This window comes from Thunnus maccoyii, chromosome 12, assembly GCF_910596095.1.
Source record: "Thunnus maccoyii chromosome 12, fThuMac1.1, whole genome shotgun sequence".
NCBI classification, from domain to species: domain Eukaryota; kingdom Metazoa; phylum Chordata; class Actinopteri; order Scombriformes; family Scombridae; genus Thunnus; species Thunnus maccoyii.
Genome location: NC_056544.1, coordinates 28,947,375 through 28,970,544, shown reverse-complemented (window position 1 = coordinate 28,970,544; position 23,170 = coordinate 28,947,375). Strand labels below are relative to the sequence as shown.

The 23,170-nt window shown below is 39.0% G+C and overlaps 1 protein-coding gene across 1 annotated transcript in view; it reads left to right on the top strand.

Moving 5' to 3' along the window:
• Window positions 1-23,170, top strand: part of myo10 (myosin X) — a 155,569-nt gene that overhangs the window by 54,601 nt on the left and 77,798 nt on the right. The window contains exon 3 of the mRNA XM_042429034.1: window positions 5,671-5,829. Within this exon, the coding sequence (XP_042284968.1) occupies window positions 5,671-5,829 (159 nt within the window). The remainder of the gene's footprint in view (window positions 1-5,670; window positions 5,830-23,170) is intronic.

Below are 23,170 nucleotides of genomic sequence, written 5' to 3'. Positions count from 1 at the left end.
CTGTAGTCTTTAATTTACAGAGACCCAACAATCCCTCCATGAGCAAGCACTTGGTGACAGTGGCGAGGAAAAACTCCCCTTTAACGGGAAGAAACCTCAAGCAGAACTGGGCTTAAGGTGGGCGACCATCTGCCTTGACCGGTTGGGTTGAGAGAGAAGAAGGAGAAGCATAATCAATGATAATAATAATAACAGAGATATGAGTAATAGCAATAAAACAAAAAAATACATCCTCAGTTACAGTCTTAAAGTCTTAAAGTGTTTTAATTGGGATTTTCCATGTTTCCATCTGTCTTCCGTGTCTGTACGTGTTCACTCAGTGAGAACTTTATGAGGAACACCTGCAACCCAACACAACAGCTCTGCCATAAATTATACTTTTATGAAGCTTATACATTTTCAGTTTTGGTTGACATTATCAGAAAGGTGATAATTCTTCTCTATGTTTATTACTGAGGTGGTAGTGGATGGTGGTGGTGGTGTACTGGAGTGCATTAATGGGTCGGACAAAATATTTGTAACACCTTTCGATATAATGAAGTGCTCGTTGAGTGTATGTTCAGGCCTATATTTGTTCACATTATCACTATAGTTGAAGAAAGAACATTGTAAAGCTGAGGACAAATGAAAATTCATAGATTAAATACTGATAGGAAATGTTTGTGGTACATTTGTCTCCACAAAGTTAAACTGATATATTTTAAGCTACAGGCCACAATGCTTAAAATTATTCCATTTATGTCCCAACTGAGTAAAAAGTTCATAAACCTGACCATCACTGTTTGCTCGCAACCTGTGACATTATTTGGCTTTAAAGGATAAATGTGCTTAACAGCAACTCATTAACCTATTCGTATAGTTTTAACCATTAACTCTACTACAAAAGTAACTGATGTCATGATCTCAGCAATGAAGGATGTGTATGAAAACCAGAAGCATAAAAAGGTTAGAAAGCAGTAAAATACATAATGGACCTGTGTGTTCATATTCTTTGTGGTGTTGCTGTTTGTGGAAAAGGCTGAGACAGCAGCGGGTTTGGCTTCTCTCCCTTTTCCACCCAGAAGCTGATGTGGTTTAAGTCTAACAGTGTAAAATAACAGCTACTGCCAAAGAGCCCTAAATGCTCTCTGACAATGAGGACATTTTACATCTTCTGTGTCACTTCAAGGGAAGAAAATTACTCCAAAAATATGGATTAACTGAAGTTTGATGTCTGTTTTAGAGATGTATCTTCTTCTGTCAATGCTGTTTTCTGTCATTCAGACCACCCTGTGTTATTTAGAGCACATCTCCTTCAGCGTCTTTACTTCAGACTGCAGACCTCCTGCAGAGCGATGATGACTGAGGTCTGCTCCTAATTAACCTCACTGACTCTTCCTTTTCACTACTAGACCATCCTGTGGTCTTAAAAGTTGGCTTATCTTGCTCCATATTCTTTGCTCAGTGTTCATTATTGTTGCAGTTTATCAAAGTGTGAGTGGGAGTGTGGTATCTGTCTTGAGTTTCGAGTGTTCTTTTGTCTTAGTTTCTCTATTTTGTGTGTAGTTTATAGGTGAAAAAGTGAATAATTTGAGTTCTTTTACATGAAAATTGTCAATATTCATGAGGGCCAGTAGCTGAAAAGAAAATATCCCCTTATAGTTGCTTTGATCTAAAACTACCAGCATCTATAGAACTAAATTATTGGACTGGATTTCTCTGCAATCTAAAAACAGGCTCAGAAATTGCAGGAAATTTAAACATTGAACCATTAACATTTCTTTAATCCTTTAAGCCATCTTCCCCTCCAAGCAGAGACGTCATGCTGTCAGCTTTTTTGGTTTACAATGCATAAGTTAATGTTCACACCAAACCAAGTTGTTAGCAGTAATTATCTGCTTTGGCTTCTATATTTATGATCAAACTGACCCCCTATCAGTAGGTATCCAGCATTATATGAAACTTATAAACACTATATTGCATTTAACAGCAATATTAAACAAGAAAATGTTAGCAGGAAGGCTTTAAACTCAGGGGTAACGTTAGCCGGTTAGCTAGCAGCACTGTTGATTATTATGTCCATCCCCTGTTTTGTGCGACGCATTTCAGTGCAGTAAATTCAAAGACACAACAAACTAATGCTAGTGTTAATTACTTGTGTCTCCTCAAGTATCTCCAGTGTCTCAAGTTGCTTCAAGACGTTTTTATTTCTTCCTGTAACCGTCCGAATAATCTCAGTGGATGAACTTTACCTTCTATTTGATACTGATGTTTAAGATGTGACTTCTGTAAGATGTTTAGACTGAAGCTCCTTGTCGCTGACCTCAGATTTTTACAGAGGCTCGAAGGCCAGATCCTGAACTCCTTCACCCTAAAACCTGTCAGCACAGAACAAAAATCTGAAAAATTGCTTTTCTGGCTCGATTTGAGCCGTTAATTTGGTTTTTCTTTCAGTTTAACTGGTCAAAACATTGAAGACATCCAGATATTTACAACAGAAAGCGGTATCCATGGCGATATACAGCGTCAGTGTAAAAGTATCTGAGGATTGAGTCATCTTTTTAATCGGTTATCACTAGTTTTGACTTGTCTGTAAGCCAAACACTAAACAGGGAGCTCAGCCTCGTCCTTGGACACAGATGATAAGCAGCCTTGTTTTTTTTTTTGTTTTGTTTTTTACCAGCTCAGGGTCGTATTTACCTCAGCTACCTGCCATATGTCACCTCTGCAGAAGGTAACATGAACTATGAACTGTGGAGGATGTTTACATGTGCAGGTACATGTACAGACAGGTACATGTTCTGCCTGCAGGATACAGTTAATGCTGCTTTCTGCAATCCAGAGAAGTAAAGTATGTAGTTTTATTCAAGATCAGTAGAGATTCTGGTACTTTTACATGAGTGTTTACATTTTTTGAGACTTTTCTTCCATCACATTTCACAGGGAACAAAAAACAACGCTTATGAAGTCAGAAAATCAGCAATCAAATGACAAATTGGGTTAAAAACAATTAGAAGCAGTTAAACATATAAGAAATATGTTTTAAAATGTATATATTATAAAATTATATAATGAATCTTTACTATTTCCAAATAGACAGAAACAATAGATTCAGAGTTAACATCCAACATGATGTGAATTGTCTGCTGTTAGCTTGTTTTAGCTCAATCACAGAATGTTTCTTTTTAGACGTTATCTAAAAAATTTTAGATGATTTAAAACTGTCCTTAACTTTATTTTGTTCTCTCTAGTTGCTTCTTTGGTTCCTCTTTTCCTTCCTCTTTCTACTTTGAAAGAATTGCTGACCTTTCTCACTTCATTCTCTTCCTTGTTCCTTCCTACTTAATCTTTCTTTCTTCTGCGCCTCCTCATTTCCCAATTTTCTTATTCTTCTACTTCCCTTTTTCCTTCATTTTCTTCCCCTCAAATTGGACATGTGACATGTTAACTCAACAACAAAACTTAGTTCTTTAACTTTGGATACTAAAAACTTTGTTACAGCTTGTTTTCTTTTACTTTACTCATAAATAACTCCTTCCATGACTGACCAACAGCTTTATTTCACCTCCCTCTGGCTTCTCAGTGGTGTAAATTTCATGGCCTGTTTTTAATCTATCTCTTTTTTTGAAACATTTACCTTAAATATTTAACAAACATTCCTGGAAGACAGATGCTCTCTTTCAGTTTCTAGCTAGAGGACTCTGTCTCTCTCTCTAACCTCCAGGCTTTCGTTTCACACTTCACAATCCTCCAGTAACACGAGATAAAATATGTCAGTTAGGATAAGCCTCGCTATAAATCATACAGCTAAACTGTTTGACCAGTCGGTCACCTGAGAGAGGCTGTCGGCATCAACAGATCAGGTGCCTGACTTTATGATTCCTGTCAAAACGTCAGCACCGAGCCGTAAATCACATCATCTGCCTCCGAGCTGTGAGGAGATGAAGACTGAAAACTCCTCAATCTGATGATCTGATGAAGAAAAATTACAGTTTAAATAATTTTAACATCTGAAATATCTGCTTATTCTTCACTAACTACAGTCTGTCTTAATGTTTGCTGTCTTGGTCCATTTTCTCCTCTCAGCTGTTTTCTATTATCGTCATTCCTGCGGCCTAAAACTATGCGTTGCGAATGGTTGTAATGTTTGCTATGTGATCTTGGAATGTATTTAGTGCGTGCTGTTCATCCCTGATAAAAACGTCAGGAAAATAACTGAAGGAAATTCATCCTGGTACAGTTGTTCATTAAGTAGAAGTCTGAGGAATGTGAGGATGTGTCATATAAAATCTTTTCTCAGGGTTTCTAGAAGTTTAAGTTCTTTTTTTCATGAGTCTATGAAAAGTTGTTGTGGTCTCTCTCTGTCGTAAACGAGCCAAACAGAGAGAGAGAAAGCTGAATCTGAAATAAAAAGATGTAAAACTTGTGGTATAGAACTTGCAGCTGGATGTCCACGTTTGGCCTGCAGCTCCTGAACAAATGACCCACGACAGGGCTGGGCTTTAACAGGAAGTCGACACGGATCAACTCCTAACAACACTTCAGGAAACTGCCCTGGTGTGAGGTTGAATGTTTACCCGTGAATTTAAAAATGATTATTTCTTGGGAAATATATCACTCTTAAACACTCGGAAACACTTAGGGAAACACTTGAGGTTAAAGTTAATTTTACCCCTAAAAATACACAAGTTTTCAGCATAACCTCATACCAGTATAGACTTGTGTAACAAGATGGCGGTGGCAAGGTGTGACGTCATCCATTGGTTTTCATTGGAGCCAGTTTGAAGCCCAGAGATACTGCTAATGGTTGGCGCCATCTTTTCTGTTTGGAGCCAGGACTTTCAAAATAAGGAGTGCATGATGTTGCCTTTCACGCTCTGGAAACACGTCCTGCTACCTCAGACCGTAGCTAATGCTAGCTTACTGGGAAAACCGAGCGCTGCACACTTTGGCTAGCGTTAGCTACTTTAGCTAAACTGTGCCAACACCCACACGGCAGACATCAAAGCTACTGTACGTCTTCAAATCTTATTAACGGAGCAATAATTTCCAGAATGACCACCAGCACACTTATTAGAGGACCTGAAGTTAGTGATTGAGACCAGAATGACTCCTTGAAAAAAAATGCTTTTAGCTTTTTGAACGGGAGTCAGTTGGAGCATCTAGCGGCCGTCAGCGGCACTTAGTGGCCACTTGCTCTGTCGACTGATTTAGGGATGGTCTGCATGTCTAATTAATAGTTTTTGTTTACAGATTTCGAACTAATTTCTCTCACATTTATTCTGTAAAGGTTTTGTCCGCAGTTGAACTTTAAGCAGATGTTTTAAAGTGAAAAGTAACAAATGGAACAAACTGCTGCAGCTCCAAAGTTGATCTCGTTATTTAATTGTAATACCAGCAAGTCACGGTCAGACTTCACTTAACTATGGCAGCTGCATGATCGAGTTTCAGCTCATAATTCTTTCGTACGTCAACACACAGATGCATACAGACAGACTGTCCTTACAGGTATTTTTCTGGAGAAAAGGGAATAGATTTTGGCCAAGAATTCTTGGGAAACACTGAGATCACAGTTCCTGGTATTCAATAATATTCATGTTCTGTTACTTTGAAAAGAAAAAGCTTTAACTCACTCAATTATTTTTGACATGGCTCACATCTCTCCATATATTTTCCTCTGTCTGTTTTCAGGTGTACACCTACAAGCAGAATGCTCTTACCAGGCAGAAGGTGCAGCCCATGCACCACAGCAGCATCAGAGGGGTGGAGGACATGGCGACCTTGGAGGACCTTCACGATGGCGCCATCATGCACAACCTCTTCCTGCGCTACCAGCAGAGACACATCTATGTAAGTTTCCTGAAAGCTACAACACACGCAATGACTTGAAGCGTCTTGGACGCTTGCCTGACAGTCTGTCAAATTATTTTGTGAATGGTTCCAGCGCTGTTGACGTGTTGGTCTTAAAATGCCTGATTTTGTTGGTTGTGCTCTTGTTGAGCATTTGAAGAACTTTGTGACTCAAAAAGAAGATTTAATTATCAGTTGGATATAGTGTAGGAGGAAAGATGATGAACCAGAAGAAGCTTTTACAACATCTTCAGTCTAGATCTGGGAAATATAAAGTGACATGAGATGTACCAATAATCATTTTTCAATACAGCTTTAATTTAATATTTTTTTAAGAGAAAACACAGGACGATTGGAAGGAATATAAGAGGAAAATACAAAAATAAATAGAAAATGGTCTAATTAGCTTTCTCCTCAATGACCTTAAAGTTTTGAGTTAAATTTAATCATTTAATGTCCAAACATAAGTCACCAAATCTGTCACCTGACGTGTAGGGCTGCAACTAATGATTATTTTATCAACGAATCTGTCGATTTAGTTAGTTGTTTGGTGGAAAATGCATCCATTGCTGTTTCCCAAAGCTTGAGATGCAACCTAAAATGTCCTGAACTGTCCACAACCAAAAAATATACAATTTACTATCATAGAAGACTAAAGAAACCAGAAAATATTCACATTTGAGAAGCTGTAATCAGAGGATTTTGCATTTTTCTTTAAAAAAAATGGCTCAAAACAATTAATGGATTATCAAAATAATTGCAGATTAATTTCCCGTCAATGGACTAATTGTCTAAAAACATCTGGTCTGAGTGTGGAGAGAACCTCTGGCATCAAACCCTCCCCAAAAACAAACCTGCTTCCAGTCTGTGGTATCAGCAGTCATGTTGACAGCTCCGTCTGTCAGGGTACACTGCCTTCTTCTAAAAGCTCTATGCAGTAATCTGCCATGAATGGCTGAAGTTACCCAATCATTACATAACAGCAGAGATAGCTGTCTAGACGCAGGCGGATAAGAGAAGGAGATGGATGGGTTAGACAACGGGCCAAGACGATGTTGAGAAACAAGGATGCGAAGGAAGTCGTGACCTTTCTAGTACAAGTCCAACAGTCAGAGTGTCTAACCGTTTTAACATGAGACGTTATGTGCCGACCTGTCATGGTATGCAGTGATTACAGTGATGCTCCCCGTGGATATCCTGTCAGAAGAAGTTTGACTCTCCGTCTCTGATTTATTACTGTTGAGCTCGAGGTTCTCTGGTGGGAATTTGACTGAAAGGTATTTTTTACTATGTTGACTTTAATAAACATTGTACATGTACGAACACACAGCAGGTTATTCACAACTGTTTTTCCAGAAATATAAACCAGTTTGAGTGCTTTTTTTCTCAGTTTTGGGTTATTTTCTGTACACAGAAAACTCTTTTTAGAATATTTTAGATGATTTTTAATAATTTTTCTTTTGGAATAAACATTTTAACCCATAGAGTTAAGTCTTTCTAGGCATTGATTCCACTTTTCTTCAATACATCTGGATTATAATCTGGTATATTATTTTGAAATTTGGAAATCTGTTCCTGTTCTGATTTTCAGATTTGCTCAAACTCACTTAAGTTTGATGCTGAATGTCTCAAAATGTATCCGTAAAAGTGTTTTTGTTTAGCACTGAATCAGTAGAAGTAGTAATAGTAGCGAAAAAGTCATGAAACATGTTTAATTATTTCATAATTTTATTTACAACTGATAGGCTCATCCACAAGACCAACAAATAAAATAAAAAAAAATGAAGGAAAAAACTAAATTATGAAGAAAAAGTGTTAAACAAAAAAATTTTAAAAGGGAAAAATGAATAATAAAACAAAATATATTAAAAAATGAAAGAAAAATGAAAAGAAATAGGTGAAAGGCATCTATAAATAAATAAAAAACATAAATCTAAAACATAAATCTTTAGGAAAGTCTGTTCTTATCAGAGACATAAAAAATCTGTTTATTTGCATGAACTTTCACTGTTTCACAGTGTTTTTGAAGGATTTAAAGTATTACTGGAGCACAGCTTGTTTCGGATGTTTCCAGGACTACTGTGTTAACCAGGAGATGAAAAGCACAGGTGATAAAACCCCCAAAACAACTCGACAGATTTTCAGTCACTTGGAATCCAGGTTGTTAAACCTGGACGACGCTGAATGCAGAGCTTATTGTTTGGAAGCCAAGACCGACACGTTGCCAAGTGAGAGGGAGGATGATTAGAGTTCGGGTTTGTTTGGTTTTGACGCTCGTTTTAGAAGCTGGTATTCCAGCGGCGGGCCTCAGTGGGAGTTTGGCGGGAGCTAACGGGGTCCTGGCTCGGCTCTGATAGAGGCCTCGTCGTCCAAGTTGTGAGACAGAACAGTTAAGAGCATGTTAGCTTTGGAGCAAAACCACACCAGTGAATCTGAAAATGTAAGAAACAACACTGTAGCTGTTTCTCTCTGTGTTTTATAGCTTAGTGTAATGTGACATGGGATCATTACGGCAACATGTGTTACTTCAACTGTAGCTGTGACTTCTGGCGTCGGATCCTTTAGAGTCAAAGTCTCTTCCACTAGTGCCTGAGACTCAAAATGTTTTATTATCACAGAGTCTCTTTCTTCGGTCTGTCTGAAAAGCTTTGAGTTTGAGTTTTGAGTGAGTGAGTAAGGCTCCAACTAACGGTTATTGATTAACCGATTAGTTATTTGGTCTATAAAATGTCAGAAAATGGTGAAAAATCTCAATCACTGTTTCCCAAAGCCCAAGATGACGTCCTCAACCCAAAGATATTCAGTTTACTGTCATTTAGGACTATAGAAACCTGAAAATATTCACATTTGAGAAGCTGAAAGCAGAGAATTTGACATTTTTTTCTTAAAGAAAGACTCCAAATGATTGATTATCAAAATATTTGGCAATTACAAGTAATCGGTTAATTGACTAATCGTTGCAGCTCTATAAGTGAGGATCTACTTCTGCACTGAACTTACATTTTAATACTCTGCCATTTAAAAAAAAATATATATTTTGTTAGCATTTAGCCACTGCAGCTCCCCTGGGGTTTGATAGAGTATTGATAGACTGGAGCAGTGTTTTATGAGTTGGTCCCTGTTTTGTTGTCATGTGTATGCACACATGAATGTTGGCAATGCATGTTCCTGCCAATGGTTTCATACTAATCCACTGATGTACTGTAATGTGCCAAGAAATGCAGCAATGCACCAACAGAGGCAATAAAGAAAACTGCAAAGTAGTAAACACGGATGCAGGGTTTAAAATACTTAAAAATCAGCTCTGCACATGTTTTATGAAGAAGGAAATGCGTTCAGTGAAATGCATTGTTAGATCTCAAGGATGCAATGAAAATATAATTTTTCACAAGGCACCTTTTTGAGGTAGGTGTTACAAAAGTGAGGTTTACAGTGATGCTTTCCTCTCCGTTTAGTGGTAGCTACACAAACACATAATCAGAATCAGCTTTATTGACCGAGTGTGTTTACGCATACCATTAATTTGACTGGTTTCCAGTGGCTGTGAATGTGCTCACAACCACAACAATCTTTAGTAATACACACGAGGACAACAAGCTGAACAAAGACATCACATATCACTATTATGTACAAGCAAATGGGTGAAAAATAGACACATACATATAGAAACAACAAGTGGATAATAACATACAATGTCTATATACAGGTGAAACTATTTCTATGAAATGTATACATGTTATTGCAAATTTGTATATTAAACTAGAATAAATATAACCTGTGTGGTTGTCAGGGGTTTCACACCTGAAATACAAGGGTTAGTAGCAGTAGTGGTCAGAGCATTAGTTGTAGTAAAAGTGGTCCCAGGAGTGGTTTATCATATTTATAGATTTATATCATAACTATATTGTGTCCTCATGCAGTGTTGTTGTACTAACATAGTTCAAGGTGTTTAATTCCACACTGTCCTGCTTTACACAGCGAGCTAATAAGCAAACAAAAGAGCTCTGTTGCCGCTGACCTCAGTCAGAATAAGAGAACCCATGAACCTCTACTGTAGCTGTAGAAACAAAGGAGTATGTAGGACAAATAGCTCTCAGCCATTACTGTGTCGTTTGTACTTGTGGCCTAATGAACAAACCTGACCCAGCACTTTTCTCCAGCAAAACAAGCCGGCGACAAAGGCAGCCTTGTGCTTTCTGCACGCATTAGCCACAGTAACCTTTGACAAATGCCATCTCGTTACTTTAATCACATCTGAATGCTCTCGTATGGTCGAAATTATCCAATCAATTCATCACAGCTGCCCAGTCTCCACCCTGATGGGGTTTTTTTTTTTTTTTTTTTGGCTAGAAACTGCAAAGAAGGAAAATTAGAGGGGAGGTTTTTGGGTGAAGTGGGGTTTGCAGTGAAGGCCAAAGAGACAACAACAACAACAACAGTCTCTGATACATCAAAATATCAGCAGCAACAGGTTAGGATGATATTTCAAATGGTGGTTCAGGTAAGTTACAAAGTAGAATTAAAGATCACCAGCATTTGAAATGTTTTTAACATGTGAACATCAATCTGATACTTGAGGTCACAGCTTTCAATGACAGTTTATTCTCATTATTTACTAGCTAAAGGCTCATAACATGTAGAAATAAGCAGACATTTAAAGGTCATTTGAGTCAAGTACAAACCCAGTTGTCACGTTGCACCAATGTCAACATTTTTGCAACTTGCCAAATAAGTTAATTAACAAAATTGTCAGAGAAAACGTAATTTAGCCAGAATTACGTTTCCAGGAAAGTGTAATTGGGAATTCAATTCAGTAGTATATGAACATAACGTCTAGGAGACGGACTTGGTTTTAAGGCAATAATTGATTTAAATGTAATGACTTTAAAGTAAGTAGAAGTACGTTGACTTTTCTGTCGTTCGCTGGATTTGTCTAAAACAAGAAAGAAAGAAGAACCTGCAAACCGCTAACAGGTGAGGTGTGATGTTAATGTAGTTAATGTTAAAGAAGAACTGGGAACAAAATAGCAGTCCCAGCTGGATATTTTACAATTTACTAATGAGCATATTACTGCTTCTTCTACCTCTAATATCAAACTACTACTGATAAAACTACAATTATTACAACTCTTAATGCTACTTGTCTCACAGTAGACATTTAATACTGCAACTACTGCTGTTATCACTACTAATACTGCTAATAACATACTTTTAATTACACACTACTTCACTGACTGTCTTGTGAGGTAAATTTATGTTTATATAGAGACGATTTAGAGGCCCAAACTACAGACACCATATAAATCAATGATTTAATGTTGCATTCAGTTACAGCTCGTTGTCATCGGACCGTCGGATGCTTCCAGTGTCTGTGTTTTGTCACTTTGCTGCTCGCTGCTCATTCTTTTCCGTCCCTGATGAAACATGTTCGCTCATCAACAGCCTGGCTTTTACATTCCTGCCAGATATCTGTTGTTGAGACCTTCCAGGAAACTACTTTGGCTTCTCTGTCATGTCCCATATGTGTGTGTGTGTGTGTGTGTGTGTGTGTGTGTGTGTGCCTGTTGTGCAAGTAAGGAAAGTCTTTGCCATTTAAGGCATGAGAAAGATGGTATTTTCTAATTCAGACAGTCTTGTCAGGGTGGTTTGGTTGTGCACGGATAAACGTTCCCTGGAGAGCAGGAAACACACACACATTAAAAAAAAACAGCAGATTACTACATTAAGGCAACAATACTGAGTGTGTTCAACCGAATTAACTCTCTGAGCAGGTAAAGTAGTGAAAAAAAAAGGATCTTGAATTCCTGGAACAGTCCCTGCGGTGAAAAAGGCCAGAGAAAGGTGAGGTGATGGACTAATGCATGAAGTCAGATGCATCAGAGTCAACTAAGGGGCCCCGTGTCATAACCTGTGAAGGGGGCCCCTGAAATTCCTGACAACACCCCTGCTGACTTCTCAGAGAATTAACCAAAGAAAATTAAGAAGATTGATGAAATTAAACCACCTAAAAAAACAAAAAACAAATCCATTCTTCATCTCATCGCCGCTCTTATTTCAGTCTGTCTGTGCAGACTTTAAACTCCCCTGAGGCTAATTTATGATACTGGGCTATGTAAATAAAAATAGACTCGACTTGACCAAAGTACACGGGTTCAGATCATAAATATAAAACATGGACATGCAGAAAGCCAAAAACAAACTGTAAACAGCACATTGAAACAAGATAAAATCACTAAAAGTTTAAATAAATCATTTCCATATTGGTCTGACGACAGATTTTCTTTTAGTCTTTGTGGAATTTTTTGTTTTGTTTCATCTGAACTGTGAAGCTACAGCTAGCCGCAGCGCTACTAGTGTTAGCATTATAACTGATATTTAGCACAGACACAACCAGCCTGGATTGTTTCTGTGTGTGTGTGTGTGTGTGTGAGTGTGTGTGTGTGTGTGTGTGTGTGTGTGTGTGTAGTCTTTAGCTGCTGTGATTGTAACCAGCTGTGCTGTCGACTGGTGGCCTCACTCGTCTCTCCTGCAGATTCCAATGGTAGCACACACACACACACACACACACACACACACACACACACACACACACACACACACTCTTTCTCTCAACCATTTCTGACTGTCTCTCACTCAGGAATCTCTGACTTGTTCTTTAACCTTACTACTATCCCTCACACACTCACATTTTCTCATTTTTCTATCACACTCTGTTCTTTTTTTGTCAGCCTCCCCCCCATCAATATTTTTCTCTCAACTCCCCCTCATCTCTACACACACACACACACACACACACACACACACACACACACACACACACTCATACAATCTCTGTCTGGACATTCCTCTGGCAACACCTCTTTCTCTCTCTCTCTCTCTCTTCAGGGGGTCGGTCAGATCAAGAAACTTTCATTCCACCCCGGGGGAACTTTTTTGTGCCCCATATGTTATATATAGTATATTGAATGATGTCACTTATGGCAGGAAATTCCTTCACTGGGTAATTTGAGTCTCTTTACATTTAGAAAGCACTTTAGCTACTTCTGTCAGTGGCAAAATGAATAAAAAAGGAAACTCTGTTGGCATTTATTTTCACTCAGAGGGTCATACACGATCTGATGGTACCACACTTACTGTACATGATATCTTCCTCCATAGAGCTGCAAAGTGAGATTCTTGTTTCAATTTTTTCCTTTCACCATACCTTCAATATAGAGACACAAGGCACAGGACCATTTAAAAGAACTGAATCGATTTAAGCTGCAGGTTGTGTTTCTCAACGCTGTAACCTTTAGCTTCCTTGCACACATAATAGAATTTTAAGCTCGCTGATTGGATGTTTCATGCCGATATGCACCTTATGAGTCGTATTTAGCTTCTACCCCTGAGTTTTTATGTTCGCAGTCTTGTGCCCTCGACTTTTTTTTTTATCAAAGAATCAAATATTTTCTCACAAAGTTGTTCAGTTTTGTGGTGATGATTTGACTGGGAAAGTTTCATGCTGATCTGAGCTGTGGAAGAAGAGCTTCAACTGGGAGTCTCATGACGTTTTCTATGGGGAAAAATGAATGAATGGGACTTCAGTGTTTCCTCTAGGTAAACTGCATTGACAATACTCCTTCAGACTGATTATAGTAACAGATTTATTAAAATAAAGTACAAATACAGGTTCTCCTCCCCTGCTAAACAAAATACACAGCTGTGCAAATAACAATAAAAGTGTAAACAGAACAAAAATAACAACAGGCCTACTTGCGCTGACAAAGTCGTTAAGTTTTCGACTGAGGTAGACAGTTTTAGACAAAGTATTTCCTCCTGTGTAGCCCTGTATCATCTCTTACAGGTTTTGTGCAAAGAGAACTAGCCTATCAACAGCCTCAGGTTGTGCCACAGACTACATACTAAAGACAGGAAGTGAGTGTGAAGAGAAACAGTGCGGTAAAACGGTAAAACACCTGACTGCGTTTGACTTGGTTGCAGGTGTTTTACGAGCGGACGGCAGACGCGAGCCACTTCGCAACACGGGCTAGTTAGCTACAAGCTAGTTAGCTACTGTAGCTCCGTTCACAAGTATCTTCACTGTTTATCAATAAAAACCAAAGCCACCAACTGCATGTGAACTTGTGGGTTGTGCTTAATAAAACACGTTGCTGCTGATTCATTTTGATGCTTTATTCACTCTTATTTGAGCTGTTGTCACTGAACCTGACAGCTTCGCTTTAACCTTAACAACAACAAACACCGAGCCTACATCACTGGTCCTACACTGCATGACTCCCTCAGAACGTCATCACGGACTGATTTGGCTCGACCGTGCACAATCGAACAGCCCATGTGACAGTCAGCGATCAGCAAACATGATCTATGTGTTTACAGTCTGCAGCGTGTTTTTCGGGGGACGGTTTGACCCTTCGTCAGGCCTTTTTAAGCGTTTGGACTGATAAATGGTTTTGAAGTGAGGGTGGATTTCTTAGGACTTCTAGGAAAAGATGATGAATGACATCAGTGCACACACAGGTTGCTACACAACTCTGTCACGTCTCTGTAACGGTTAACAGTTGTGTGGCATAACAAGAAGAATGGCGGGGGTCTTCTGCAGCTGTGCACCATGCAGCCTTTTCTGGTCAGACATCGGGGGCCACGCTGGAGGTCGGAGATGTTGAACGAACAAAACATCTGACTTTGAAGACTATGTTTCATGTTCTGTCTCCAACCAACATTGGTTTCTTTTAATTGGAGCTGCAACAATTAGTCAATTGACAGAAACATTTTTTGGTTCTAGCTTCTTAAATGTGGATATTTTCTGGTTTCTTTTATCCTCTGTGATAATAAACTAAATATATCATGAACAGTTGGTCGGGATAAAACAAGACATTTTAGGTTGCATCTTGGACTCTAAACTGGAAACTGTGATAATTTTTCAACATTTCAACATGTTTCACCAATGAGAGAGAAGGAGGAGATGTCATTTTAAGGATTTGAAGGTAATTGTACTTTTTTTTGCGGGAAAAAAAACCATCAGCAGAGCATGCTTAAAGATCCCCTCTAGACATGTTTGAAGATATATCAAAATAGAGATGGTATATCAGAAGAGACACTCATATGAATCATTTTGAAACAGTCATGTAGGTTGTTTCGGAAGACGCTGACAAATGACCTGTTTTGTCATTGAGCTATGAGGTTTTGTTGGATGATAGAGCAAAGTTTAGCAGAGTTGGAGTCAAAGCAGTGCTGCTCTGGGCTTTACACAGGATGCTGAGTATTAATCTACTCAATCACACCCATGAGAATTAAACATTTCAACAAGTCCTCCAAATTAAACGACCACATAGGTTGTTTTTACTGTGTGCTCCAGAACAACCCATTGGAGCGTAACATGCTGCTCTCCAAAACTGTTACAAATCATTGTGAAACAGTAATGGTTGGTACTGGTTGGGTTTAGGCACAAAAAACACTTGGTTGGCGTTAGGAAAAGATGATGGTTTGGGTTAAAATGATCACTTGAAACGTGGTCATGGCAACAATAAACACGACTATCGTTGTTAATGGATTTTTTAAAAAAATGTCCTGACTCGCGGTTGGAAAGGAGAAGCTGACAGCGGTCTGTCCGCCATCCAACCATCTAGTCACCTTATATAGACGTCATCTGATCTCACAATAACTACGGCCACTAGATGGCGTCTGTCACTCAAAAACGTAACTATAGGTCGTTTTTGGCAACTGAATTTATGACCTATAGTGTCTTTTTTTTCTTGGGCTCAAACATTTCCTCTTTTCCGGTTCTGACTTTGCTAAGTCTGAGGGCAGAATCAGTCTCGTGACTCTTCTCTCTCTCTCTCTGGGCTTATTTTAACAAGTCACTGTGTCTGCTGTTGACCTGCTGACAGACTGCAACAGCCAGCTGCTGCTCCACTTTCACAAGCTCTCAACCCATAATGGTACTGAGGAAGAATGTAGACGGCAGAAGCCTGGAATGTAGAGGAAAAAACTCTTATAATAAACAGTTAAAAACCTGATGACAACCGAGCAAACCTGTTCAGGGACTGTCAATAAGTAAAATTGGTTGCATGTGCAAAATCCTGCTTGGTTTTCAAGTCTCAATTTTCAAGAAAATATAGATGATGCAACCCGTAAAAGATATTTTCTATTCATATGTTTTCTTTAAACACTTTCTATATAAAACTTTAGTTTTTACCCGAAGCTGTCGTCCAGGTCTGAGTCCTGATTAATGTCAGATGTAGAGAAACACAAGTCTAGCCAACAGAGTGTCACGCTCCGCCAGAAAAACCCCCCTCTGATGTCATTTCCTTTTAGGCTATTTATACAAACACTCTGTGCTTATGTCACTTCCTGTGAGAGCAGATTTAGACCACAGATGGATACGGTCCAGTTGGTTTCATTTGAGATCTTTTCTTTTTTTTGGTTATAAATATGTCAGAAATACAATCTCTGCATCAGTGGAATGTGACAAAGATGTTATGGCATGTGTGGTTTTATGCAAAGTGTTTGGAAGACTTTGTTCATCCATCTGTTATTTGTTGAATCGTCTTGCTAACAGAAGAACGGATTTGTCTGGAAGCTGGCGGACGGATCACTCTCGACTCAGTTCATTAGATTTGCGAGTTTACTGGTTTCAGTTCTAATCATTAGGGTTGTGTGTTAATTTGCTAGAAATCCAAGCAGGTGTTGTATTTATAGGGGTGTGCCCGAATACAAATACATTATTCTGCAAAGCACAAATAGTGGGTTTTATATGAATATTTGTTTCATACAAATATTTTAAAAGTTATTTGTTGGGGTTGTTCCCCAGAGATGAAGCTACTGACACAAGCAAAGTGCTCCAAAGAGACTCTCCATTCTCCTATTGTTCTCCTTCTCCTTTCCACAAAGTTAGGTTGTAAAAAATAGGCAATAAATAGGTAGAGGTCTGTCTGCAATGAGGTGATGAGTAAAGTTTTAGCTCAGCAGTCAGCGCAGTCGTCTATGATCTGGGAGACTCCGGTTCAAAACCCGATGTGGGGACCTACTTCGTAAGGTAGTTTATTCATGAACACTTATTATAACACTTTAATTTTCTAAAGTTAAAAGTGTAATAAAAACAAAAACAGGATGTTTAAGCTTCTTTCCACTTTTATTCGAATACAAATACAGATACAAATAGTTTTGCTGCCTCAACAGATACAAATACAAATACTGGGATCTCTGCACATCCCTAATTTATACATGATTTTGAAAATCAAGCCTAGAAAATAACTATGAAACAAAAATGTATCTTATTTTTAGCTCTCAGTGCAGATCATCTCAGAGAGCATGCAGGACTTTAAAGATATATGATATACTATAGCCGGGGGGCGTCGGAGTCGATGTGGTCATATATTTTAGGCTGCTTGTGGACACAAACGCCAGACGTTTACAGGCCCTAACGGACACGACAGGAATTATTTACTGATATTACAGAATTTACATCATCATATGTCATAAGAGCTTTGATATCCATGATAATTCAGCCACATTGATCTTAGCTGCACACATACGGTAGCAGTGTAAATCAGACTTTTTGTAAGACTGATAATTTACTACATGGATTTATCACAAAATGTTAGCTTTAGCTCAGTAACCATGTTTTTCTTTCTCAGGTTTTTTCACACTGGACCATGAAACTAAAGTTTGAAGGTTGGAAATCTTACCTGTATGCACATATAATGTGTTTTATAATATTAAACAAAACACAAGAACATAAGGAAATATGACTTTCACTGTGATTTTCACAGTCAGCATAATTTTTCTCATCTGCATCTGCTCCAATAAGTTTGTTTCCTTACTAGAATCAAAATGTTCCACATATTCATCATGCGTCAGGAAGGCTTTCTCATCCCCCCGGGAAACCTGTCAAAACTGCCGTTGCATCATTTTAAAAATAAACGGGCATCGCTGAGGAAAATAAGCAACCTCCTCTCCTGAACAACCTGACTTTCGCAGATGTGGGGTTTCCGTCTGTCAGCGGCGATAATAAACATAAACGGCGGATCAGGAATCGCTTTAATCGCCAAGTATAACAAATGTGCAGGAATTTGTCTTGGTGACACGGTAACTCAGTGACTGCTGGATATCCCCTCCTCACTCCCCCCCTCTCTCTCTCTCTTACATTTCCTGCCGTCAGTCAGGCAGGTTGGCGAGCGCTTTGCTTCTGATCCTCTTGTTATTTTTTTTTTTTTTTTACTCCATCTGGTCTTCATTTCTCTCTCAGCGGATTTATCTGGTTCTGTCTTACAGAGATCTTATTTTTTGACTGCTTGCCTGCCTGCCTCTCCCCCTTCCTTTGCTCTACAGTTACACCATCCGCAGCGACTGACGCCTTTCTGTAAACACGACGAAGCCGGAGCTGTAATTACTGCAATCTGTCAGCAAAAGATTCACTTTAGGTCAGAATGACCAGTGACAGTAATCGGTCGTTTATCAGCAGCTGTTATCTGTTGAATGTAAGATATGTGACATCGAACAGTAAAGTGACACCCTGCGTATAATCTATCATTTTAGGATGAAACACTTGTCGTCTGTGGATCCCTGTAGACTTGGAACAATGTGTTCAGCTAGAATTCACTGTTAAAATTGATTCCTATCATGACCAATCCAGTGATGAATGAACAAGAGTCCAGACGGTTTTCATGGTGGAAAAAACTCCACAGTGGCTGCAAAATCCACTTCTCCATTGTCCATCTTGTATGCTCAATATGGTCCAAACCATCGGTTTGACCAAAGTATGGTGAAACACCCACTTCTGGCGCAGCTTCTGAAGTATAAGGAAACTCATATTGCAAAACAGAAGCAATGCACTTTGTCATATTTTGGCAAAATGTTGGGTTTTTTTTTTTTTTTTTTGGGAGGGACGGGGGAATGTACTGAGTTTAACAACTTCTGACTTTCAGAGAGCGCACACACAGCAAGGTGCAGATTGTCCAAAATGATGTTAACCACAACTGTTCTCCAGTACATCATGTTTTATTCACCAGATGTTATATATCTTACATTCATCATTAAATCAGCGATGATTTAATGTACCACAGGATACACATTGACAGCAGCAGCAGCGGTTTGAGACGTTTCGATGAAGTTCTGTATTTTTGTGGTCCATCGAAATATGTCATCCGTGGAATCTGTTGTACAAGAAGGAAAAAAATAAGGAAAGTATCACCTTAAGTGTTTTACAATGTGAAGGCGATTAGCCACCCATGAAGAAACCTTTCTGGGAAGATTTTTTTGGTGGAGTCTCACCATTAATTGTTGTTTTATTTTTATATTTTTGGATCACTTGGGGGCAGCAGAACAAGCTATAAATCTAAGGTTGTTTCGGTGAAGGTGTTAGCAGAAGGTGAATGTGTGTGAATGATTAGTTTCCTCTGATGGGCAGGTTGGGACCTTGCATGGTAGCCTCTGTACCCATTCAGCATATGAATGTGTGTGAATGTGATTTGTAGTGTAAAAGCGCTTTGAGTGGTCGGAAGACTAGAAAGGTGCTATACAAGTACAGTCCATTTACCATTTAGTTGCTAACTGTATCTGTCTGTTGTTTGGTGCTGCGCAGGTGGGTTTAACTTTAAGCTGAAAGAAGCTAAACTGGTCAGTATATCAGTATATCAAGTACACTCTCTATATAACAATATAAAATCATTGATTAGTGCAGCTTTAATGATGTTGTGTATTAGATTTTGGGGGCTTATCTCTACCAGCCGTCACACTGAAGGAAACCTGTATGTTCACTGTCATAAATGTCACAGGTTAAATACTTCAAACAAACAAATGTTAATCTGGTATATCACGTTTCTTGCGTCACCTCTGTGGTATGACTCTTCAGACGAAGAGTATTTGACACCGTGGCGTGGAGGACGAGGGGCCCGTGGTTAATCACGTCAGCCAATAAGGGGGAGGGGTGGGGGGGTTTCTGATGAGAATCACAGCCAATTAGCTCTCAGCCAGGTTGCTGCCAGGGAAACTGTTACCAGGACGGAGCGACAGGAGGATCTAATTGAGTCCAAATGGTTGTAATTCATCGAGTTAAGGGGAGGCATGACTTGACCCAAAGGCATTTTTCTTTTCTTTCTTTTTTTTTTTTTGAACTCTTAGCGGCTCCCAGACCGCTGCTGAATGAAACGTGACTTCCCTTGTAATGTTTTCTTGGGAAACATGTTGAGGGCAGCAGGTCAGACCTTTATAAATGACATACATTCTGATAAATTAAAGGAACAAACACTACAAAAACCCAAACTGGGATATAAAGTCTTATGATTTTATGTGACTATTCATCATTAGGATATCCTCTGTATTGATTTTTTGGTAGTTTATGGCACTTATGACTGATCTTCTTTTTTTTATGTGGGTTTTTGGACTTGAGGAGTGAAGAAGAGCCTATATATGGCAGTTAATGTTTCAATACAAAAAGTTCCTGATGTTTTCCATCTACCTTCCAGTGATCATTTTAAACCCATCTCAGCGTCTTCATCAGCCGATTCTTACTTTGTGTTGCTGTAGTTGCGTCTGTGGTGAAATTTATCAGTAAGATGATGCCGATTATGAAGTTATTAAAGCCTCCCTTCACCTCAGAAATATGTTTTTCTTCTTCCTCCTACAGTTGGATGTTTGAGCTTCACTGTGCAGGATGATGTATGTGCAGTTTGACACTAGAAGGCTGTTTTTTTTTTTTTAACATTTCTGCTGAAAGTGGAAAGTTTCTCTTGAGCTCATTGAAAGACTGATTCGAGGGGAGGGGGGCCTACGAGTATTTTTATATCTTAATACATGTCTGGAGGGGATCCTTAACATTATTCACATTTTTCCCAAACAATCACTAAACCAGATGTGTCTTTTTTTTACTTTGTTGGTCTGTTTTCTGATTTATCAGCATAAAATAAAAACCTGTAATTTAACAGATATCTTATCGATCATCTATGTTGTAATATTTAGCTTGTTACATAATAAACAGCCCACGCCATGGAAAACTGGCCCATGTGTAATACTGTAACTACCTTAATGAGTTTCCGCTGTGCACTCTGTGTTTTGAATGAAGAAATATTTGCATGCATTTTGAATTTCTGTTAAGACGTCATGTTGTTACAAACACGCTGTGTGTGCATTCAGGACGTCATAGTCGTAGCAACAGATCCCGGTGCTGTGCGGGAGAAATGTTTAAATTAGCGCTCGATGTGTGAGAAGAAAGTCTCTCGTGTTCTTGCAGCTCTGTCAGTCCTTCACGCCAGGTGATATTTGCTAAAACGTAGGCGCAAAGTGAGTCGGAGCACTTTCTTGTTGCTGAAATGCATGAGGTCAAACATATACAACCTTAAAAATATGTCAACTGTAGGGGGTAGGCTGTTAAAAAAAAGTGTATCGCTGCATTGTTGCATGTTCCTGCATGCAGCTTTACCCCTTACATCTGTCACAAGGTGTAAAATTCTGAGTTGCAGATTGATTCTCGGTCTTATAACCATAAACAAGAACTCAAGTAAAGATCCTAAACATTACATGACACTACATAAGCATCGGCGAAGATGTTTACATGACGCACGTGAGCCTGAGAGCCAGAGATCAGTCCGGCTATAAACTGTTTACGCTGCAGACGGAAGACGGGACATTTCTGCTTTTATGCCCATAAACTTGAAACCTTCACCTGAGCGGAGAGAGCTGCCACGCTGTGTTTACACTCGGCTCTGTCTGAGAGATAAAACACACACATACACACACACACACACACATGGTGATTCATGATCTGCTGTATATTACTATAACAACATCGCCTCCCCCTTCTTCTTCTTCTCTCTGCTGCTGCAGTGCCGGATCATTTGCACAGGCAGGATAGCCTGGAGCGAGTATTTGGCATGTAAATACTGTCACCTCAACTGCCATTCAAATGTATTTGCATCCAGGCTGAATGTAGGTCAGTCAGTCAGTAGGACGCTTGCGTGGCAAGGAGAGAGGTGTAAGAGGTTTAATGAGCAACGTTTGTATGTGTGGGGAGATCTCATCATCAGCTTTACGTCGTCTACTTTGACCTCATGTTACCTTTTTAAAGTCACTTAAAGGGCAGGTTCGTGAATTTTCAAGTGTGTCCTCCTGTTCAAAGATCCTTCAAATGTGCTTTCAGTGTAAGTGATGGAGGCCAAAATCCACAGTGTGTCCACACAGTCATTTAAAAGTTGATGTGAAGCTTATATGAGGCTTCAGCAGTCTGAGTTAGTCATATCAAGTGGATATCTGACACATTTACAGTCTTTTTAGCATCAAATTCCCTCTTTGTGTTTCCCTGTTGAGCTGCGGTGGAAGTATAGTAACAAAAAGAGGAACAATGTTTTAAATACATTGCAGCACAGGAGGAGGATTGTGGATTTTGTCCTCCATCACTTACATGAAAGCATCTTCTATTGGTCAGTATGAACAGGAGGGATGATTACAGCAAGAAAAAAACATGTTTCAATGTTTATTTGGGTGCCTGACTATTTATTTGACTTGAAAAACAGTGAACCCTTCCTTTAAGTATTTCCATTCATCTTAGGACACAACAAACTCTCCTGCTCGGATGAGACGTCGCATCGCTAAGTGATATAATAGCTCTTCTTTCCATTCCCTATACGTCGGTATGCCCATTAACCTAATTATCCTTATTACGGCTGTAATTTGAGTTCTCCACTCCACAGCGCTGAACATGGTTTCACCTCAGGCATGGCAGAATATGTTAGAAATGATCCAGAGCCTTTTTTTTTTTTTTTTCCTTCCTCTCTATTCATCCAAAATAAACAGTGTTTGGAAACTTTTTTTTTTTTTCTGATTGACCTGTATAATAAGGAAAAAGGAGTCTTCTGTTTTTAATTTATCTGCTTGTTTTAGGAGTAGTCTGACACTTTGAAGCACACGCTAATGTAATAAAGCTGCTAACTGTGTTACATGTAATGAAAGAATAATAAATAGAAAGAGATGTAAAGATAATGTCTGGCTTTAGTAAAACAAGCAAAAAGGAACAGGAAAACATCAGAAAGGTGGAATGGTTAAGGGATGGAAGGCTTGAACAAGATGCTGAAATTCAGATTATGCTGTGACTGACAGGAGTCTGACGGACCGTCTTGTGTTTTTATGGTTTTATAAATGAAGCAGATCCAGTAGAGATGGACAGACAATGACAAAGATGCTCCGCAGAAACGAAATGTCTCTCTGTTTCTCTTTCTCTCTGAATGGATTTCATCTCCACCTCCAGGCGAAAGCCGCTCACGACTTAATGTGCGGTTATGGGAACACTGTGCTGGGTTTTAATGACATTTTCACTTACGGTCCAAGCTGCACAAGCAAAAAAAACTGT